The 14,102-nt window shown below is 40.2% G+C and overlaps 1 protein-coding gene across 3 annotated transcripts in view; it reads left to right on the top strand.

The window, feature by feature from the left end:
- LOC109981449 (roundabout homolog 1) overlaps positions 1 to 14,102 on the top strand; it is a 100,413-nt gene that overhangs the window by 30,558 nt on the left and 55,753 nt on the right. For all 3 annotated transcript variants that reach the window (XM_065963061.1, XM_065963062.1, XM_065963063.1), the window contains one exon: positions 4,181 to 4,507. In XM_065963061.1, coding sequence (XP_065819133.1) covers positions 4,181 to 4,507 — 327 coding nt within the window. The remainder of the gene's footprint in view (positions 1 to 4,180; positions 4,508 to 14,102) is intronic.

Here is a 14,102-nt window from a genome sequence, read left to right as displayed (position 1 = left end):
AACCGAAACTTCCTCAAACCCCGGATTTGAAAGACGGCGGTCTTTACTCATACTGCAGCCTCTCCTCAACGCTCATCCCATGTGTAGTGTACCTTACCCAACTTTAGCGCATGGTGATTGGATATTAACTTGGAGGGCGAGGGGTTTCCTTATCCCATCGCATGGACTCACAAGCACACACAAACAGAGCCAATTCAGAGACAAATACTTGAAAGCTTGCATGTAAAAGTGCAATTTACAACCGTACATTGAACCATGGATGCCGTACTGGACAGTTAAATATTATATAATGTGAACGATAGAGCTTCTGCTTCTTCCTCTGAAGACTCAAACATGCTAGGCGGAGCCAGGCAGGTGTCAATAAAAATATGATCTGCTGCACATATAGCTCTGTATTTTGATAGTTATGAACTTCTATTTTCACTCAGATTTGAGCTAAACAAGACTGTCAACTTTGATGTTTTTTGCCAGTTTGATACCAAAATCCGGATGTGAATTTGGAGGCAAAACTGTAACCTAAGTCTTCAAGTACTCATTCAGAAACATGTGTTCCTGTATGTTGTGTGTGTGTCCATTTGTCTGTCAGCCTGTGTGAAGTGTCTGAGGGTTATTTTTCATACAGTGCTGACAGCAAGAATGGCCTCACAGCAGAAAGCTCATTTAATTGTGATATGTGATATTTTCACTGTATATTTCTTTGGTTTGGATCCAAACACTCACAGTAGCCTCCTTTCATGCACTGTAAATACATACAGTACTGTACTGTAAATTACACTGGGGTAGGTCGATCCAAGACCACCAACATTGTGGCAAATTACGCTCATATTTGTCACTTGGTGTTATTACATTTCCTGTGCTCATGATTTGTTGTTTTAAAGCCCCTACATCTCCCTTCTTTATCACCTCCTCCTTCCCTCCTATTGTTTATACCCTCATGGCTTCTTTTCTGCCTTACGTATTCACCAAATGTACTTGAAAGAAACACAAAATACCAAAACACTGTGCCTTTCTTCTTAGTTTTTCTGCACATTTCAGTCGATTCTCTAGAGAGAAACAGTTGCAAAAAAAGCAGACTATTTTCCCACCTTTTTTTCTTACAAACAAAGACAAAACACAGACCTGCTCATTTCTCTTTTGTGCTCTTCACTGCGCTTCTGTCTAGATCTTCACAAGACAACAGAACTTCCTCGGGGATGACTGACAGGAAAATAGAAAAAAACATACTTGTAGGGGCACAGGTGTTACAAATGACCTTTGCCGTGTATGTATGTACTCCATTGTGCATCTGTGCGAATGGTTTAGCATACTGATTGTATGCTGGCTGCTGGCCCTTTGCAGATAAAGCCCAGTATTCTTGGGGCCCACTGTAATGCCAGGGAGCTTAGGGAGCTGCCTGGGCCCTTAGGCATTGGACCAGCACAATTAGGAAAAAAAAGGCAGCATTTGTGACCATGGGCAACATTCCCCATATTGTTTATACTATTCTTTTTGTTGCTTTAATTGTCTCGACAGTGTGTAAAATTGAACTCAAACGGAATGTTTCTCTTTTGCCCACTACAAGAGTGCTCTCTGTTATCTTTTTCGGTCTGTGATTTTACCTTTAAAATGATATTTTCCCTCTCTCTCTCTCTAAATGATTTAAAACGCTTTCAGAATCAAATGTGGTTGTTAATTCCTCTGCTTTTCAGGCTACATTTGATTCTTTTGCATTTCTGGAGGGCGCAGTCTTACTGCAAATAAAAACCTGCCTTTGTGCTATTATCAGTTAAGCCATTGTGCTTTATTTGCTTTCAGCACTAAATAATCTTCGCTCCTCCATTGCAACTTTTGAACATTTTGTGTTTTTATAGTTTTATATACTCTAGTATATTTTTAATTGCTTCTTATATTTTATCTTACGTTTATTCATTTCTTACTATTTGTTTTAATCATTTGATAATTGTTTTGCACCAAAACACCAAGTCATATTCCTTGTATGTGTTAATGAAAAAAACAAGATTCTGATTCTGATTTCAGTTGGTAGGATTTGGTAGAAATCTGTGTAGGATGCTCATCCATTACTTCGGCTCATAACGCAAAGAGCTTTCTCCGTACCTAAAGTATACTCCTAAAGTTTTCTTGAAATATATTCAATCTCATACTTTAATCAGTTTCGGTCTCTTCCACCTAGAGTTATTATTAGAGTCATGTTTGCACTAAGCTAGCATCAATAAAGGTCTGCTTGTGCATTCAGTGGTGTTACTACAGGGACTTCAGGTGGGTAATTACCCGACTTTCAAACCATTCAACTTTTCTTGTCATTTTTTTTTTGGCTATTAGCATATACTGGTAGCTATACTTTGACATCTTGATGGCATTAAAAGGAAGAGAAGACAAAGGCATAAAAAAAAGCAAAATGTAATAGTCAGTCAGACAGTATGAGGGCTAAATCTCAGCAGTCTACACCCATTTGCCCACATCCAGGTAAAATGAAAACTTGAAAATGTGAGCTTTCCTTTCAGTTTTCTCATGACATGCTTGCAAACGCCTTCTCTCAGAGGTCGTGAGCTAACTCTTTAAATAATATCCCCAATGTCCTTTATAAGCTTTTGAAAACAACAGTAAATGCAGATTTGTACAACAACACCCACTGGATCCAATTCTCACCCCTTTCACAACGTGTGAGGTGTTATCTATGTGGCTAAACACTTGTCTGTGTGGGATTTATTGGTTGCAGCAGGACTGTTGGAGCTCATCACTCTGTAGCACGCTGGTGATTATCTGCTTTACAGGGCCATTGGCACATTAAAGCGTGACCGGCTGAAGGCTGTGTTAGCTAGTGTTTGCAGCAGCATGAAAGGCCAGAAAAAGTGTTCCCAAAGCAATAAAACAGGTAAACAGAGGTTGCGCGGCTCACATTAATACCACAGTTTCTCCATACTTCCTGTATCTCCTCTCCCACAGTCTGTATTATGTTTTATTTGGCAGCATTCAGGACATTTTTGTATTAGGATTAAAGGTGATTTTGAATCAGAAGTTCTGCAAATGAATGACTCGTGCAGCTGTTTCTTTGCAGCGTTCTTTCAATACTGGAGGGGGAAAAAAAAGGAGAGAAAATGTGGACAGGGTTAGAAGTAGGCCGGCTGTCTGAGTTAGGGGGGGATTTGGAAGCGATGGAGGGAATGTGAGACGGACAGCGCTTTGCAGTTGTTTACCTGGATCTCATTATGGAGGTCTGCTTTGTGCTCGTCCTCGCAGGGACTCATTGTTACACTTAAGCTTCTTTGAGACGAGCGACATGATCGACATCTCAACAATGCATCAGGTATTAGAGGTGAATCTGTGGTTGTTAGTGTGAGTATGTGTGGAGGTATTGATTATTTCTTTAGCTTGCTGTGAGGATTTCAGAGACAGTGGTGAAATTGGCTCCAAATGGTGAACATGTATGGGAGCACAGATGAATGTATACTCTGACAGGTTATGATGTTTCATTTTAAGAATGGATGTCTCTTCTCTGACTCTCTTTCTCTTCTACTGTAATGTCTCTGCTACATGGAGATGCAGAAATACAATGATCCAACATATAGCTTTGTCCCTGTTCATTCATGAAGTGAAGTACATTTTATGCCCTTCTTGTACTGTTAGGTTTAGAAGCGGGAGTTTCAGGCACTTTTAACACAGTTGTACATTCAAATCAGGGGATTGAATATGGGCAGTGTCTATAGCATTTCATCTATGAGGCACAGATAACAATTTAATCCCTTTATAATTCAGCCTCCGAGCTGTAAATAAACTTGTCTATGCAATTACATGTTTAAAGGCGAGACGTGTTCTGAACGATATCACTTCCTGATGATTTGTCATGTCAGCACTGTTGTTTTTAATTTACAACGCCTCGTGGGGTTCCAACTGCTGTAACAAAAGCCAAACATTTTTTTATGTGCGACACGCCATTGTGTAGTAATTATATTGTCAAACTGGAATACTGTTAATACAAGGCACTTGCACAGGAATAATAATGTGCCGTGTCTAATTCCTTTAGAGCTGCTGCTGTCTTTATTGCATGGAAGGATTATTGGAGGACATGTGTTATGGCTCTTTGTGTTATTTGTTGTTACATTGATTGATATACATATTCACTTTTCTATATCAAAAATGGCTGAGAACAATCCTTTGTTTTGTCACCCATCTTCCTCTCCAGGGTCTCGCCTTCGCCAGGAAGACTCCCCTCCCCGCATCGTGGAGCACCCCTCTGACCTCATTGTGTCCAAAGGGGAACCAGCCACTCTCAACTGCAAGGCAGAGGGCCGCCCGACCCCTACGGTGGAATGGTACAAGGACGGGGAGCGCGTGGAGACGGACCGCGACAACCCCCGCTCCCACCGCATGCTGCTGCCCAGCGGCTCCCTCTTCTTCCTACGCATCGTCCACGGACGCAGAAGCAAACCCGACGACGGCAGCTACGTGTGCGTGGCCCGAAACTATCTAGGCCAGGCCATCAGTCACAACGCGTCGCTGGAAGTAGCCAGTAAGTCTCGTTGGTGTGTGTTTGTACTAAGAGCGATTGTTATTCAGTTAAAAGTGATGCAACACACATGCAAACACATTTCTTCTGTGTTGTGTAATCATCTGCAAAAAAACACCTTCCATAAAAATAGCAACAGTCACACACTGATCCAGACTGCTAAACCTTTGACCAAGAATAAGCAATATGCTATCTCTAACACCCAGGCGTCATACGCAGATATCCAGATAACAATTGTCCATGCTCTCTCAAACATTCAAATTGATTTCACAATCTGTCAATTTGCCTGATGAAAGTAAGGATTAAAATATTGATCTTCAAAGAAAATAAGCAGCAAAAGGCAGGGATAAATATCCTCAACATAACCTTCAAGTTATCTCCTGCATAACTTCTTGATGCTAGAAAAGGAAAAATAGAAGAAAAAAAAAATAGCTGCTTGAAAAACTAGCTTATATTGGCAAGATGTTCCTTGAAGAGTAACAGGAAGCAAATCAGAAACAAAGCCAGATTCGAATCAAATACAAAAGTCTGAAACAAGTCCAACGTAGGAAATGTGCTGCCAAAGAAAAAAACATGCTGCAGAAAGGAGACAAATATATAAACAGCAAACAAGCTGCAAATATATAAACAATACCAAAAAAAAAAACCCTCAAAAAAACAAATTCACCTGCAAAAAGTTGCTTTTCTTGTCATTACAAAGTCAAAGGAAGTGCTCCAGGACTGTAGGGGCCATTTATTGGATCTGGGCTTGGGAGACTTATTCTATGGAGAATACAAATGTATGACGTTCAACCTTCTGCTGGTTCAAGCTCCATGTGCTAGTCAAAGGTGACCGACACTCCCCTGATGCTCAGAGCTCCAAAACTAGGCAGCCAATAGTAGCTGGCTAGCTGCACAGATTCATGAGTGAGCAGTGGTTTTTAACCATTTCTCAGTTAACAAAGATCAAATGTTATGCTTTTGAATAGAAGCAAGGACGCACAGCATATTGTTTCGCTAATATGTTAATTATACAAATACATGAAATACTTGACTGAATTTCTTATTTATTCTTTAGACATGATTTTACTGTTTGGACTTTTCATCTTTTAAGTATCTGCAAAGGTTTGCTGTTCATGCATTTGCCTGAACTTTCTGCGGCACATTGTTTAATTCACTTCATGTTTTTAACGTTTTATTTGTTTTGGACCTTTTTTAATTGTTTTTGAATTGGCTCCTGAATTTGCAGCCAGTTTCTTCTTTTTGGAAATCTTTTTGGCGGCTGCAGCATGTTTCCTCTCATCAGCCGTCGTAGCCGTCGTTTTTTCAAATCAACCAATTGATTCACGGGTATTACATTTGAACAACAATGTCACTTCATAAGCTTGTTTTATCTTCTTACTTTGATCCAAAACAGGTCATTTTTATGGTTGTGGAGGGACAGGTGGAACTTCGTTAAGCAACCCACCTGTCAGGCAGCTGTGTGTATATGCTTTAGCCTTCAGGTTTAAACAAGCGCTGAGTGTGCTCCTAACAGGTGACAGTGTCAACTCCGCTGACTTGCAGAGTTGCAAGTGTCAAGTGTGCGGTGTTGCCAGTTAAACAGCCTTTCACTGCAGTATATCTCACACAGGAATCTGTTGGGACATCCAAACACATGTGTGTGCGTGTATATATATATATGTTAGTTTGAGTGATGAAGTGAAGCTTTAAAGAAGCAGTCAGGGGTCAACGGGCAAAGGTCAAGGCTTGTGACAATCAGAATAGCAAATCCCAAAGGAGCACAGATTCTGCAGCCCAAAACACTTGTATTTGGCAAACAACATGGGGAAAGAATGCACTAAAGGAGAAAGTGTTGGTGACAAGGGTTAACAACCACAGACGTGCCCTCACACTCTGCAAACCTCCTCTTCTTTAACTGCAGATCCCCCTCCTCTGCTCAGCTGTGTCAGCTTGCACAGCTCTACCCAGGCCTGGTCTCCAAGGGCCGATATTTCGCAAAGGTTTTAGAATAGTAACACCCCTCTGATATCCATTTCACCTTACGAATTATAATGAAAGGGATGGTCAAACGGTATCCGAGTAATGCATGGATCAGCACTCCAAAGCTGAGAAGCTCGGCTCTCTGCGGGGAGAGTTTATTACTTGGAGTTCTCTAAATTTACTGAGAGGTTTTAAGGTCGAGGGGAGAGGGACACAGAGAGGACTTGTTGAAGCTGTCTGGATGAATTATATCTCCCTGCTTCGTCCCTCAAGGGTCACACAGATTCATGGGTCACCCTGGGGCTGGATAGTAAAACAGAACCCCCTTCGGCACATGCTGCTGAGTTAGGGAGTTCAAAAGAGGACTGAGAAGCTGGAGAGTGTTAAAAAGAGGATTGACCTTATTCTGCCAATAGACCAACAACTAACATCAGTTGTCTTGACTTGTTAAGGCGGTATTTGTTTCTATTGCATAGGGTTTCATTTGCTTAAAGGTTGCTTTGACTGAAAGGAACAAAATTAAAGTCAGCTGCATTAAGAGCTGCAGTTGAATGCAAAGTAAGCTGTGGCTCACATAAAGGGCATCATCACGTTCCCATCATGATTTTACATTTCAGTTTGTCGCTCAAAAATCAGTGAGGCAATACAACTGTGAGATGATACTCTAGTAATAGATCCAAAGCGTGGATGGCAAAAATAAATAATTTGAAGTGAGTCTGAACAGCCATGCAATTATGGTAGTATCATGTGCTATGCTACAATAGTTGCACGATGACACATGATTTTTATTGTTGAAATATGACTGAATCGGTAATTGCTATCTAGACCCGCATGCTACCCTGTAATCACAACAAGCAATAGGTGTGACCATGCCAATTGTTAACTATATATATATATATATACACACACACACACACACACACACACACACACACACACACACACACACACACACACACACACACACACACACACACACATTCATATAAAAAGGAAATGCGTAGTTAGCTACCCTATATTTGAATAACTGGTCATCAAATGCCCCTAAACTCCAAGTTTTGTCCATTCAATACTCAGTGTGAAATAGGCTCAAATACTACCTTTGAGTGTCATTATGACTGTGAATTTCAATGAATTTTTCTTCTGACTATGTTTTGCCACACACTTTATTGTAGCCTGATACAGAAAATCAGAAAGATTCATGTGTGTTTGTGTGTGTGGTAGTGTGTGCGTGTGTGTGTGTGTGTGTGTAATAAATAAATAAAATAAAATAATTATTAATGATAATAATACAAACAGTAAGATAGATAGATAGATAGATAGATATACTTTGTGTTAAGCATATTACTGAATGCAAGTGCAAAGCCATGTTAAATAGCCCACCCAGTGACGTCATTATTAGAGCGTGTGTGCCTGCGTGCACCGTTAAGAGGTAATGTGAGCATGCGCAGAATAAACGGTCAGAAAAAAAAGTTCCCAGACCAAAAAGAGATGATAGCGGACGTGTTTTTCTTCTGTTGATATTAGCCACTGGATGGTATTAGCTAACCATTTTGGGATGACTGTAAGGACGCGATAGACTGCTGCTGAAATGTCTAACGTAACACTTTGTTGTCTGTCCCAACAGAGACAGCAATTCTCCTTTGACAAGGCTCGAACAATAAACACAACTCACATTAAAAACAGAAAGTGCAGTACATTAAAAGAAGACTTAAAAACGACAGTTTCTAAAAAGGAGGTCTATTTGATTTTGTATTTGATGAAATCTCTTTTATTTAAAAGGTACTTTATAAAAACTGAGTACAACTGACTTTGAAATGAAAAGCTGCTTCATTTCATTAACAGTGTTACCCCAGATCAGGGACATCAACTTTATAAAAAAAAAGGGAAAACTATATTTCCGTAGCCTGTATAGACATACACAATTATTATAACACCGAGTGAATCTGAGACTTAAAACTAGCTGAGCACCTAAACAAGCTAAGCTAATGTTAGCAGCAGCTTTGATGTCTGATACAGAGTGCAAAGAAACATTGATTTTAAGTTAATTCTTTTTTGGTGTACTTTTTTTGGTGGTTTTATGTAGTAGTTGTTCTAATTTCTTGATATGTGGTTTAAATGTCTGATTATAAAACAATAATTTCTGCATGCCTTTGCTGTGATTACTGCTACACTCTATGCTAGCAGCATGCTGTTGTTATCGCCCATTATCAAACAGTTGGGTCTGGTGGCCAAAAGAAAAACTACCGCTGTGTATACTAATGTTTAGGAGATTAAGAATTGATTGACTGGCCTACTTGCCATTTCACAACACAACACAGAATTAAGGGCATTTCTGTTGCTGGTCATGGCATCTCAACAACTCTTTAAAGAACATATTTGATCAATATAGCAATAGTGTAGCATCTTAATGTGTGTAAGATTGTTAAGTAGTCTAACACTTCTGGCGTTACCTATAAACGTAATTTACTTCACTAAGTGTAATTGAACATCAACAACTGTGTTGAATCACTTCACTGACGTAGCAGATCCCTCAGCCAATCTTAACTTAAGCCAAAGTGAATACTGTTAAATAGCACACTTTTTTAAACTTAGAAACAGTATTAAACATGTTTGTTCCCGTTATAGGTCAAAGAATGCTAATTATCTTACCTGATGAAGATCAGCAAAATACAACTTCACAGAATAATCTCATCTTCATCTAACATATACACAAAAACAAAATTGGGGATTAATATTTGATGGAGCCTATGCTTACTGTGACGTGAATTAAAGAACGGTTTAAATGTTGCTGCAAATCCTAATTCAAAAGAGTAGACAGTATCTCCGTTGTATTGAAGATATGACGTCATAAGTCTATTGATGGAGTGTGTTTTTCCAACAGTCCCTAAAAATAAACACGTTATAGTCAAAGTTCATTCAGATAATTGCCTGTCTTGGACACCTTGTCACTTTATTAAAAACGAGGTGTTCATGGACTCGGCTACGCGGGAAAGGAGAACACTGCAGCACACTGACAAGAACCCCGCAGAGTATAAGACATTTGATCTCTTATTCACAAAGTAAATGAAGAGAAGTAATGACATATAAAAGCTTTAACTGAATTTCCATATGAATTCATTGTATGATAGCATTTTCAAAATGCTGCTTGGGTTTACCTGCAGTAAGGGAGTGGTGATGAAAAGTGTGGAGACGGCTGACAAAAGACAGGCCGACAGATGTAAAGTGACAGGAGCAGCGAAGGAGTGACAGAGACAGACAGGCTCAGAAGTGAGAGAAGAAGAAGTGTCTGTCCTTCAAGGCACAGACGTGAAACTTGTTTGGAGAAAATTGAGGTGACGTGGTAGAGACAGTGACAGATGTAACATGTGCTGGTGCCTGAAGCGTGACCACAGGGTCAGAATACTGTGCGATCACACTCAACACGCACGCAGACACACACACACACAAGCAGTAGAGGAGCCCTTCCTGCGAGCGAACGACATGAAATGTGGAAAAAAGGGGGAAAAAGACATATAACTTCATTCCTAACCAATAAATGTCACAGAAGACACTCAGCATATTTTTTTCCAGCCTGCAGGGACCCTGGAGGACCCTGGGAAATGAACATATGTCCTATTGACCTCAGCCACTTGATTCAATCATGGGGCGCTTTATTGAGGTGAAGGCAAAGTCACAGCTTGTGTACTCTAAAGGTTATTGGATAGTAGACCTGTTTCTAAGTTCAGGAAGGGAGAGGAATAAATGATATTCTTGAACTAATTGGACACTGCCATTTGCTGGAGGAAAGAGAGGCTCAAGGCAGAGCTGAAGGTTACAACACAACACTGCAGTGATGGAGTAATGAGGCAGAGAGAGAGAGACATACAGCCACAATACTTACTAGGCTATAAACTGAGAGAAGGAAACATCTCCTGTTCTTTGTGTCATTGAATTTTCTGAAAATGTAGTCAGTTACATGTAGCACAAACACATAATGTTCGATCATACATGGAATTACAAGATGCAGGTTTCAAAGCCAGAATAGAAGACAACAAATCCTTATATTGTAGACCGTGTTAATACATTCAAGGGATTTGAATGAATACACAAAATCATCAGAAACTGTGCTCAGCACATATGAACAGAATCTTAATGTGTCCCCCCCTGAGATGTTTTCTATGCTTTTTATTTATTTATTTATTTTTTTACTCAACACAAGCCTAAACGCAATACTGACATTGTGTTTGATGTGACAGGATGCAGGCATCTTCACAGCTGAAGTTAGAGTGTAAAAATCAAAAGCGCGGGTGGCCAAGTAATACTGCCCAGTCTTTTATCACAACAGCTCACACATCTAAAAAAAATATATATAGATATAGATAATGAAGCCATCCAGTTTGGATTTCTAACTACTCTAAATGACTTTCATTTTGAACCTGCATACAAATAGTTTTGTGACATATACAAATGAAAACACAGATAGAGTTTTGTTACATCCCGTGTAATATGTACATATTCAATGTAAACTACCTGTACATATAGTATGTCAACAAAGAAAACACTTGTGGGAAGATGGAAGGTGGCCCTTACTCCTTAAATGTTCCATATAAATAGCCATTTCAGCGTTTACGTGTACTCCATCTTTAAAAATCAGATCATGTAATCTGGTTCTACATAAGATAATTGGTCTTCAAGTAAATGTCACAATAGCCAATGCCAAAGGTTATAAATGGAAAAATCCACTGTTATAATCAATCTCTTCAGGGCTCATATGAATCTATGTTGCCCTAAGAAATCATGTAAGCACTGCGGTATCCACATTTCCTATCCTCAATGTATTCAGTTTTGTTTGCTTCTCATATCTTGAAAAGAAAAAGCCAGTGGGAGCGGTGTGATGCTTCGTGGTAATCACATGAATGCATTAACATGACAGACATGTTCTCACTAACAACATACTCTCTGAAGTGGATCATGGGATATGTGCGGCTCAGTCAGACTGTGAGATTGACAGCTTAAGGTGGGACCCCTGCTCTCTCTCCTGCCTGTCCACGCCTCTTTGATTGTAATATTATTCCGGAAGCAGAGTGAGTGCATGAGACGTATGAAGCAGCGAGGAGAGAGGCGGATTCTCAGAGGTCAGGTTCCCTCACCGCCTGCCACCTACCCATTAACTAATGGCTTCTCACTTCAAATGGCTGTCACCGTCGCTGACAACTTCCTGCTGTAGTCGCTCTGGATAAACCGATAAATGATCCTAAGTGGCAGTAGAGCGGTATGTCTTAGAAAAACTTGTCATTTTTCTCCATATGGATGGAGATATTATTTGATAGACAAACACTGTCACATTGTTACTGCTCTTCATCCACTGCCACAAAGTCACATATCAGAGTTTATTTCCAATTGCCTGTGACAGCCTGTGAGTGCCGCACTAGCCTCTTGTTCCTCATCCTGTTTTCCGCTCTCCTTGTTCTCTCCCCACGGTTTAGATCTGTTAGTGAATAAGTATCACACTCTGGGGACAGCTGGTTTTTGTTTACAATGTGGAGACTGGGGCGAGTGCACTGCGAGTATTGTCTAAACAATTTTAGTCGCTATATTCCCTCTAGGCTCAGCGTTTCCAAGAGGCTGATTTGTGCCAGAGTGTCAGGACGTGCAGAGAGAGACAGAGAGAGAGGGAGTTTATTTGGCTTGCAGCAGCACGGTGGGGGAAAAAAAAAAAGAGACAGGGGGAAAGTAGTCAGGAGCTTCTGATAGAGACCATATGGCTTCTGGGTGTGTGGCAATAATACCAGGATGCAAAACTGTTCCCTTTTTTTTGCCTCAGGATTGTTTACACATGTTTGTGTCAACTGTTATTTTGACAGGAACATACTAAACTTTCACATCCCGTTGGCAGATTTTTGACTTATGTCATTCATTGTACAATCTTTTGTCTTGTTCTACACTTGCAAAAGTTGCTTTATTTGACAACAGAGATGCTTTGTAGCATTGAGCAGAAAATAAAACAAGCTTTTTGTTGGATAATAACCCAGCAGGCATTGTAAATCTGCACTGTTGAAGGTTCATCTGCTTTACAGACATACAGCTGTCTTTATTGACCATGCTGTGTGTGTGTGTGTGTGTGTGTGTGTGTGTGTGTGAGTGAGTGTGCACGTTTCACCCCCACTTTTTTGCTTATCTTGGGAGAATATGTTGCTGACGAGGGGAGACAGGCGTGCCACAGGGGGGGAGAAGCAGCCTGGGAGAGTCAAATCAACAAATCTGTCTGAAGAAGATAGACTTTTGGGTACAGTGTTCTCCAGTGTTGGTGACATTAAGCATATGTTTTGGGTATCCATCCAATTTTTCTTTTTTCTTTGCTCAGCCCTGGTTGTTGCCGGGGAGACCGTGTGTGGCTGAGCCCATTTCCCTCGACAATAAATCTTTTCCCGCTCAGTATTGGACCTCACTCACTGCTGGCTGCATTTCCCTGCAGCCTTGGAGCTGTGCGCAGCTAGCTCCTATCCATTTCCCCACCAAACCCACATGCTAGCTGTGTCAGGTTACTCTGATGTCATGTGCATTTTATTCCCTCATTTGCTGATTTGTTACATATCAAGAGAAACTTCCCTTGAGGGCTTAATAACCAGCTCTCATGTTCATAGCTGCAGAAGTGTTTTTAACAACTGAAATTAATTAACAGTGAAAACCCATCATTGAGTTACAACTCGCAGCAAACTGTCTTCTGACATAAGCTGTTATATCTCTAGTGTGCTCTATATTTTACTTGTGAATTTATCATTGGGAAGTATTAAAGGCTTACAGCATGGTTGAATAATCCTGCTGTCATGGGGAGAAGAGGGATGGTTGTGCGTTTTCTCAGATATTAGCCTTATCCATCCTCTATCTGTCACTCATCAATGCCAGTAAACAGCATCCGCCAGCCAGCTCTGGGCAGAGGGTTAATTCTATCTTCTCCAGAGCTCAAAGGTTGCGGTGCAATTTCATTTAAACCCTAGGACAGTTTTTCATTCGCCAAAGCTTATTCAGCTGTTTTTTTTTTTTCTACGTCTACTTTGTGTGACATCATATCACCAGGTAATAGTTGATTTATTTTACGAGAATTAAGCCAAGGAAAACAGCGAGAGCCGCTTTAGGGTGTGAAAATGAAAAATTAGCCCTCCCTCCCAGATGCGCACTGTGTAATTGTAGACCTGGTTTGATCATTGTTTGTTAATGTTTATGATCAAAATGCCAACTGTTTAAACTATCATTAAGCTAATCAAAATTCTTATGTGAGCTTGTAAAAGCGAACACTTTGCTTTGTCCCTGCCAGCCATAATTAAACACCCTGAATGAATACCAGACAAACACCATGCATGTGAATTTAACTCCGTGTTTAAATAAAAAGATTTTGTCTTAAAGTAAGGTGAACAGGTTTTTATCACTTTGTCTGGCAGATTAATAGAGGTTGTGTGCTTGTGGCTACAGACAATTTACATTAAACTATTTATTGCTAGTTTGATTCATTTTGGAATATAAGAAAGATAAAGTTAGCTACCATTTCAGTCCATTGTTGTAAGGCTAAGTTCCTTAGCTTCTAAACTATGTAAAATACATAATTGTACCCAGAGTGGACCACAGACTAGAAGCCTGTTTGACATTCGGCTGTCAT

This window comes from Labrus bergylta, chromosome 14, assembly GCF_963930695.1.
Source record: "Labrus bergylta chromosome 14, fLabBer1.1, whole genome shotgun sequence".
Classification (NCBI taxonomy): Eukaryota; Metazoa; Chordata; class Actinopteri; order Labriformes; family Labridae; genus Labrus; species Labrus bergylta.
Note: the sequence above shows the minus strand (reverse complement) of the source record. Positions and strands in the feature narration are given on the sequence as shown.